Consider the following 8798-nt stretch of genomic DNA (forward strand, 5'->3'; position numbering starts at 1 on the left):
TGGCATGATAATTTAATAAATTATACAATTTCACTGAGAGCAATGGTACATTCCTGATGACTTATTCAATCCCTGAAATGTGCAACTGCAATGTCCCACTAAAGTGTATAGTAGATATAATATGAAGATTGTCCCAAAATAATATTTCAGAGTATCTCACTCAGAATTTTGATAGAAAGGCTAGAACTGAATTTGAACTTTGTGTACATGAAGATCTTTCTCCTTTCTTCATAACAATTTGATTTCTTTAGGATTTCCATGCTTCATGACTCCCATTGCCATTAACTTTTTCTCATGACCTTTTCTGAGGCTTCTTGTTTGTTCCCAGCACAAGGAGCCAGGTCACCAGGTCCGTTCCAAAGGCCTTCTGCTGAAGGCAGCCCCTTGCTTACCCACCCACTCGGTCAGTGCTGCAGGACTCCTGCCAACCTAACACAGACACCAGGCCGGCACAGGCAGTTCAGCTCTGGCACCAAAAGCCCCCTCAAATCTCAGCTAGAGGTCAGTCTCAGCTTGTAACTAGGCCACTACAACCCAGTCCCAGAAGCCACAGCCACCAGAGGGGTTGACTCCAGCCCCATCTGTAGCAGATGTGGTTTTGCTGGACCAAAAGAGAGTGCCTGAAGATAACTCATGTTTCCAAGCACCTGATGTTGACTAGTATTTGTAAAGCTATTTAAAGACAAAGAATACAAAATGTTCTTAATAACTTTATAGAAACTTGAAAAAGTTGCTTAAAAAATCTTTCCTCTTTAAAGGATGCCAGTTCTCTCACTGTTTATATATAGGTAAATGTAATGGAAACTTTTGGAGCAAGGTGTAGCACAACAAAAGAGATCTCAAAAATACTTTCCTTGTGTTGTAGATAGACTGTCCATTATGCTTTACAGTCAGTTCTGATTTGTACAATTGTCACTGCTGAATAAAATTTTTAAATTTCCTTCAGAGGTATTGGGAACTGGAGAAATTCAGACCCATCTTCTATCCATCACCATTTTTACAAATGACCGTGACTTGCATGATGGAACTGAGATTGGGACTTGCTTCTTCATGTACAAAATACATTATCTATTTCTTCCACTACCAGCCCTTCCTATGTCTCTACAAGAGTCATCCTTAAAGTGGAAATTTTCTCAGTATTATAATCTGCCATAATATGTGCATTCATTTGGAGTATTATGAATCTCCCTAACCTTTTAGTATTGGGGATGACAGCATTTACCCTTTGGATAGTCCTTGTTTCATCTCAACAGCCAATGGTAAAGTCTCAAAACAGAAGTAGCACAGGCTGCATTGCTTGGTACATTGAAAACTAAATAAACAATACACTAGCAAAGAACTATAGGAAGAAACAGTTCTGCTCTACAGGGAGACAGACTGGATGACCTAACCTGATGACTGGATGACCATCCCAGTCTAATTTCTAGTAGTTCATAATTTACTCTACCTATTCTCAGGCTGAAAGAAAGGACATAAGACACCAAACACAGTAACTGTAATGCAATTCTACTGCATAGTCAAAAACAACCTGTGTTGCTCATAGCAGCCACTGACTTTTTATCCCAAGCACACTACTTTCATGCAAAATTTAACTTTTCAGTATCTTTTTTTAACCACTAGACACAACAGCAACAGCTTTGAAAAGACAGAATTTGCTAGGTTACATCAATATCTATATTTCCCCTTATTCCTTATACAAGAACAGTTATGGCAGTCTTGTATTGCCCTGCCAGTATAGTTTCTCTTCCACTTTTTTCTTTTTCCACTGGCAGAAAAGCAGCATCTTAAAAGTCTTCCTGAAAGTTTTATTACAGAGGGCGTAACAAATGGGGTTAACAGTGCTGTTCACATAGCATAGCCAATATCCAAGGTGCCATAGTGTCACGGGAATGCAGTCAGAGCAAAATGTGGAGATCAAGACCATGATATTATAGGGAGTCCATGTGATGATAAAAGCCAAAAGAATGGCACTTAAAGTCTGTGCCGCTTTGCGCTCCTTTATAAGAACCATCCGTTTCCTTTTGGTGATTTGGTTATTTATATTTGGATCCATGCTTTTGATGGAAGGGTCCTTTGACAGAGCAGCAGAACAAGGACTTATTTTTACTTTTCGGCAACCATTGTTGGCTTCCTGGGTGCCATCAGCCTTAACCACCAAACGGAATTTGTAGGCCACACATTTTTTATTTTTCTGTACGTGTTCTTTGGCAGGTGACAAAAAGTATTTCTGGTTCTCAAAATCATTTTCTTCAGGTTGGTCTTTGACAACGACATCTGTAGTCTCATTATACTCTTCTGCCTTACTTTTAGATGGGCTTTTGTAAGTTACTTGGAAAACCGAGTCAGTGGCAAGTTTATCCTCGTCTTCTGACGATGCGTAGCTGCTGCAGGTGGTTAACTGGTCAGCCTTAGCCCAGTCCATACAAGTACTTGCTGCCTGAGAGGCCTTCACTGTAGCTGATGTACTTCGACTAGATGAAGACCAAGAAGCCTGACACCTCTCTCTTTTGACTAAGTTTTGTTGCTTGCAACTGAAGCAAGACTTCAGGAGAGTTTTCTGAGGCTTTATTGTCTCAAACTCTGCCACAGACTCTGAGCCCTGCAGTTCAGCGAGGTCCTTGGTGCGTTTTTCTGTCTCTTTATAAATGCGGCAGTACAGAATGGTCATCACAGACACTGGAATGTAAAAAGCAGCAATTGCAGTACCAAAGGTGATAATGGGTTCATATAGAAACTGTATCTGGCACTCTTCAGGTGGTACTGTTCGTTCACCCACAAAATACTGCCAGCACAAGATTACGGGTGCCCACAACATGAAGGAAATTAGCCAAGCCATACCAATCATGATGCCAGCTCTTTTGGGTGTGCGTTTGGCCCTGTAAGTTAAAGGCCTTGTGATGGAAAAATATCTGTCAAAACTGATGACTAGGAGGTTCATTACTGAGGCATTGCTAGCTACATAGTCCAGTGCTAGCCACAGGTCACAGGCAAGGCTTCCAAGAGTCCAATGGCCTATGAGTATATAGGATGTATAAAGGTTCATAGAAAATATCCCAATAATGAGATCTGCACAGGCAAGGCTGAGCAAGTAATAATTGTTGACAGTTTTGAGCTGACTGTTGACCTTAAAGGATATCATTACAAGAATATTTCCCACTATGGTTATTAAGCTTACAATTGCAGTTACAGTGGCAATAGTAATGACTTCCCAGAGGCTATGCCCTTCTAACTGCTTATGGTTGATGGATGAACTGTTTACAACAGTAGAATTGCTCAATAAATTGACTTCCATTCTTGTCCTCGGTGTATTGTCATTGGGACCTTAGCACTGTTGCATACTGCTTTCTGTGCTCAGAAGCATCCTTTTGGAGATAGCTATAAGGAAAAAAATCAGAAAATTTAAGTAGCTCATTAAATAGCACAGATTTCCATTAGTTACCATGAAAACACCTGTAAAACAACCTATCACATTATTTGTGTTCTCTTTTTGCATTTTGATTGTTATTTCTACCATTGTGAACATAACTAAAACATACAAATGTACATCCTAGGACATTTCAAAATGCAATCTAACTATTATTTCATAAGACAATCAACCACAGCAGCTCTTACATTTTGAATACCTTAGGAACACTCGACATATTCTCAAAGACAGACATTTAATGTTTTGCAGTGCAATAAGACAGTGAGTCACTGTGTTGTTTCCTACAGTAGTATTTAAAAGGCATGTCAAGGTTTCAGCAATTATCTTCGAAAAATTTGTAAAAGTCACCAAAAACAGAAAGAGAGTAAGAGAAAACTGGGGATGCATGGGGAGTCAGGAACCACACTGGCATGGTAACAAGAAACAATTAGGTGTTAGAAGTGTTTGAGGCAACTGAGGGGGAATCTTTGAGCAAATGAAGCAGGCGAGGCCAAGAAGATGTTCGTGGAAAAATAAGTTAGGCAGGAAAGACTCTTCTCTATTCAGAGATCTTAGGAACAGAGGAGACTGATGGGGTCAGGTGTGGAAGTACAGTCTGGGTAGTTTGGATGAATGGATGGTAGGACTGAGGATACAGAGGAGTAAACTGAAGAGAAAGAAGCAGAAGATAACCACAGTGGTAAAAAATGCAAATTTAATAACCAATTTTAAATACCAATTTAATACTTGCATAAACAGCAAAAGGTGAAAACAGGACCACTCTATTAATGCATACATGCTGCTGACATCCATTGCTTTCTACATTCCTCACTGCTGTTTCTTGTGCCAGCGAATTGTACCTGTATTAGGCAAACTTTCTTTCAAAGACACCTGCTGGGTTTTGAGTAATTCCATCACATTAGGTGATGCTAATCAGTTATTCGATGCTTAGTCTTGCAAAACTGTGTAATTTTGAAATAGCCAAATAGTTTTTAAAGTCAGAAATGAAAGAAATTATTAACAGATTTTTCTATTGGGCATATAGCCAGTGTAAAACTGGTATGATCTCTTTTTTCAAAGCAGACATAGGTTCAGCTAAAATTATCACATGAATTACCTATTAAAGTCCATTTCTAAGTCTTTAAGATTCTCTCTGCATCAGATCTCTATTATATGGTCCTCTCTATCCATCCACACCACCTCTCTGTTTTCATCTTTCATCCTAATTCTCAGAACATTGTTTTCTTTGGTCTTGGTAAGTGTCTTTCATTAACTGCAAGATTTTACAGCCTATCTCTTTCCCACATCTGTCTTTTGTACCAAGTACTTGTGTCCTGTCTCTCACCAGCTGAATACAATTTTTTATAGCCACTAGTTGAACTTTCAGAAAAGTATGTAACTTCCTTTCATTGTCCTCTTTGTCCAGGGAGGTCACCAGCACTGGAGGTGTTCAAGAGGTGTTTGGTTTAGGGGTTACAAAGGTAGTTCTGTGTTGATGGTTGGACTTGATGATTTTACAGGTCCCAACCTTGATGATTCTACAATTCTATGATTCTTATTTGTTTTTATTGTTTCCTTCACTTTTTTCCCAGGTCTCCTAAATATCCACAGAAGTGTATCACGTTTCTACTTCAAACCCTGATTAATGGTGATCTCTTGATGTGATGAAACTGGATAATGGTAAGTTTCCTGATGTACTGAGACTTCTGCCTATCATACTTCTCAATATGGTTCTCCTCCATCTGTGTGTGTCTGTCATCTCCCATTTTATATTTAAATATTTGTGCATCTGTACTCTGCTTATACACAGCAGATATTGAGCCTAATTCAACAGGATTCTAGTTCATGTATAGATCTTGCAGACTAGCAGTAATCATAGTACACGCATGCTGACTATCTGTACGCTTGGCTCTCTCCCCAACCTCCAGAGCCAGACTAGCAGCAAGGAACAGCTGAAGTGCCATAGCAGTTCTAGTTAGTCCTATGCAAAGAATGACATTTCATCCTGGTTCTGCATTCTGCAAAGACCTCCCCCAAGTCATAGCTGTCTTGATGGCTGGCACACTGGTGCGTGTGGTTCCTGACTCCCCATGCATCCCCAGTTTTCTCTTACTCTCTTTCTGTTTTTGGTGACTTTTACAAATTTTTCGAAGATAATTGCTGAAACCTTGACATGCCTTTTAAATACTACTGTAGGAAACAACCGATTTTGGTTTCACAAATCTTTACAAAACCTTGAAGGGTAGGAATTCATTTCATGTGAAACAAAGGTGTGTGGAGCAGCTGCACGGCTGTGGCAGGCAGCTGAGCCGTGAGAGAGGAATCTGTGGTTCTGCTACCTCATGTGGCTTATGCTTTTTTTTTTTCCATGGACAGTCAGCAAAGTTGTTCTGCACATTAAAAGCTCCATGTGACTAAATTTTCAAGCACAGGGTGTGGTGGCAGGTTTAGTGTGGCAGTGTCAGAAGACAGTTAGGGCTGTTTGCTCTGCAAGGGAAGGTGAGAACAGTGCCAAGGCAGGCGGGAGCTGAGACCTGACCAAGAAGCAGCAGGATGTGGAGAAGCACGTTTGGTTCATGAGAAGGCCAGAGACAGTGATAGTCCAGTGATTGAACAGCAAGTCTGTAGTGATGAGGCAGGTCCGAGACCAAGCCAGGAAGCCCAGCCAGCACGTCTGAGTCAGGATCTGAGTCAGGATTGAGGAGATAGAAGGCCAGGTGTAGATGTAGCTGCTGCCTGGCTGCGATGTAGCACAGGCAAGGGCCAGCGGTACAATCTCAGCTTAAAAGCAGTTCCCAAGGAAAAGATGAGGGAGGCCCTCATTTCTAGCTTTCTTCAGTAGGTCTTACCAGCAGAGCAGCTGACCTTGGACTTTTGCAAGATATCAGCTAAGGCTACAGATGGTCTTAAAGAGGCACCAGCTATGAATATCAGGCACATGAATGAATCTTTACAAACCACCTTTGCCTAACACCTGGGTTTGAGCAGCCATGTAGAACAATTATAGATTGTTTCAACTTTCTGCCTTTTTTTTTTTGCCAGAAGATGGCACTCATCTCAGAAGAGGGAAGACTGGAAATTGTATAGATGCTGTGGCCCGTAATGCTTTGTCTTTGCCATAGATAGCAAGTGTGTCCCCCTCTTAGGTCACTGATACCCCTTAACATTAGGAATTGGGAAGAAAGACTGCTCAAAACTACTCATGTGGATTGCAGACTTCAGAGCAACAGGAGAAGCAGAAATTGTTGTTGTTGTGACACAGTTGTTCTTGGTTTAAACTGACATGGGTTGGAGAAATACTGATAAGATGTTATGGAAACTACATAATTCCTTAATAAATTTCTTAATAATTTCTTAATAAAAAGCACTGTTTTTATCATAATGCAAAACTTTCCCTCCCTAATGGGCTGTTTTACTGTTATGCCTATAAAGCTGACAATAGCTGACCTACTAGTATGCAAAGATCTCTTCTTGGCATGTTGACCATTCTCGTCATCTCTTCATACTCTAACATCTTTTGTTTCATAGGTCTGTGTTAACAGTTTGTGGTGTTACCTTTTGTCATCTGTTTGTGTATCACTCAAGGCAATAGAGCATGTGAGTGGGACTTCTGTGTGCTATGGTAACATAATTTATGTTAATTGTCTATCATAAGAGACGATAATAATAGGGAGATCAAAATTGAATTAGAAAATCAAAATGCATATGTACAGTATCATGACTTTGCTATGTCTCATAATTATTAATGCACAATGTTCACGCTTGTGAGCTGTAACGGTATTTTTTATGTGTTGCCAAGTAGTAATGATATTTTTTTCAATCTATCCCTAAGTATTAATTATGTGAGTTGTTAAATTTGTACATAAAGTCAGCTTACAGTTATCTGCAGGCAGATTGCTTGTGTCACAGATTAATTGCACCACAGATGCAGGCACAGCTTGGGTTCACCAGGTTTTATTAGCTCTACCTCATTCTGGGTCTGTCAGACCTGTGGTGGCTGCATGAGAATTGCCTGGATATCTTTGCAACATGCTTGCCAATGGTGGTCCCTGTCACTTTATTTATTTGGTTGTGTGCTAACTAATTTACTGGTTTACTGCACACTCTGCCCCGGAGCTCAGCAGCCCACAACACAGGTAGTTGTGCAGCTACAGTACAGCCCATGATTTCACAAAATGGGAGTTTTGGTCACATTTTGCTGGAAGCACTACTGGGTTTAAAAACCCCTCAAAACCAGATCAATGTTTTAATATGTTGTCAAATGACAGCCTGTGTGCTCAAGAGGGATAGGGCTAGCTAGTGTTAGGAAACTGGGGACCTTTCTCAAGAACAGAATAGAATGAGTGGCTGCTTAGTTTAAGAAGAGTAGGACAAACCAGCCTAGCACTATGGCACGAAGCTGTTCCTGTGTCTCTGCTCTGTGTCCTGAGAGAGGGACGCTTCTCAAGAGGCTGTGGAGTCAACTCACAAGGTTCATGTAGCGCAGGCATCTGTGTAACACCCTGTCAGTTGCTTTTTCCCTCATTTGCTACAGAAAGCAAAGGTCCTGCACTTGGGTCACAACAATCCCATGCAGCTCTACAGGTAGAGGCAAGAGTGGCTGGAAAGCTGCCTAATGAAAAAGGTGCTGGAGGTGCTGGTTGACAGCATCTGAACATAATCCAGTGTATGCCCAGGTGTACAAAAAGGCCAACAGCATCCTGGCCTCTATCAGCAATAGTGTGGCAGTGATCATCCCCTGCCCTGTACTCGGCACTGGCGAGGCCACACCTCGAGTCCTGTGTGCAGCTCTGGGCCCCTCGCTGCAAGGACATTGAGCTGCTGGAGCAGGTCCAGAGAAGGGCAACAGAGCTGGTGAAGGGTCTGCAGCACAAGTCCTGTGAGGAGCAGCTGAGGGAGATGCATTTGGTTAGTCTGGAGAAAAGAAGGCTCAGGGGACACCTTATCACTCTCAACAACAGCCTGAAAGGAAGCTGTAGTGAGATGGGGATTATTCTCTTCTCCCTGGTAGCAAGTGACAAGAGTAAATGGCCTCAAACTGCACCAGAGGAAGTTTACATTGGGTATTAGTCAATTTCTTCACCAAGTGGGTGGTCAGGCATTGGAACAGGCTGCCCAGGGAAGCGACGGAATCACCTTCCCCGGAGGTATTTAAAACATGTGTAGATGTGGGGCTTATGAACATGGTTTAGTGGTGGAAGTGGCAGTGCTGGGTTAACAGCTGGACTCAGTGATATCCAAGGTCTTTTCCAAACCAAACAATTCCATAATTCATCTGGCTTTAGCTAAGAGTTCTATTTTCTAAACACTAACTACATGGCGTTTCTGTGTTTATTCGTACAGGTGCAGAGCGATGTTCCCTCCTCGCTCGCTGGCACCCGCAGGAGGCCGGGCC

At 41.6% G+C, this 8798-nt stretch overlaps 1 protein-coding gene across 1 annotated transcript in view; it reads right to left on the reverse strand.

The window, feature by feature from the left end:
• Nucleotides 1–6: 6 nt before the first annotated feature.
• Nucleotides 7–8798, reverse strand: part of CHRM5 (cholinergic receptor muscarinic 5) — a 49232-nt gene continuing 40440 nt past the window's right edge. The window contains exon 3 of the mRNA XM_008639545.2: nt 7–3375. Coding sequence (XP_008637767.1) covers nt 1706–3292 — 1587 coding nt within the window. The 5' untranslated portion in view covers nt 3293–3375 and the 3' untranslated portion in view covers nt 7–1705. The remainder of the gene's footprint in view (nt 3376–8798) is intronic.

Source organism: Corvus brachyrhynchos, unplaced genomic scaffold (assembly GCF_000691975.1).
Source record: "Corvus brachyrhynchos isolate BGI_N302 unplaced genomic scaffold, ASM69197v1 scaffold115, whole genome shotgun sequence".
NCBI classification, from domain to species: domain Eukaryota; kingdom Metazoa; phylum Chordata; class Aves; order Passeriformes; family Corvidae; genus Corvus; species Corvus brachyrhynchos.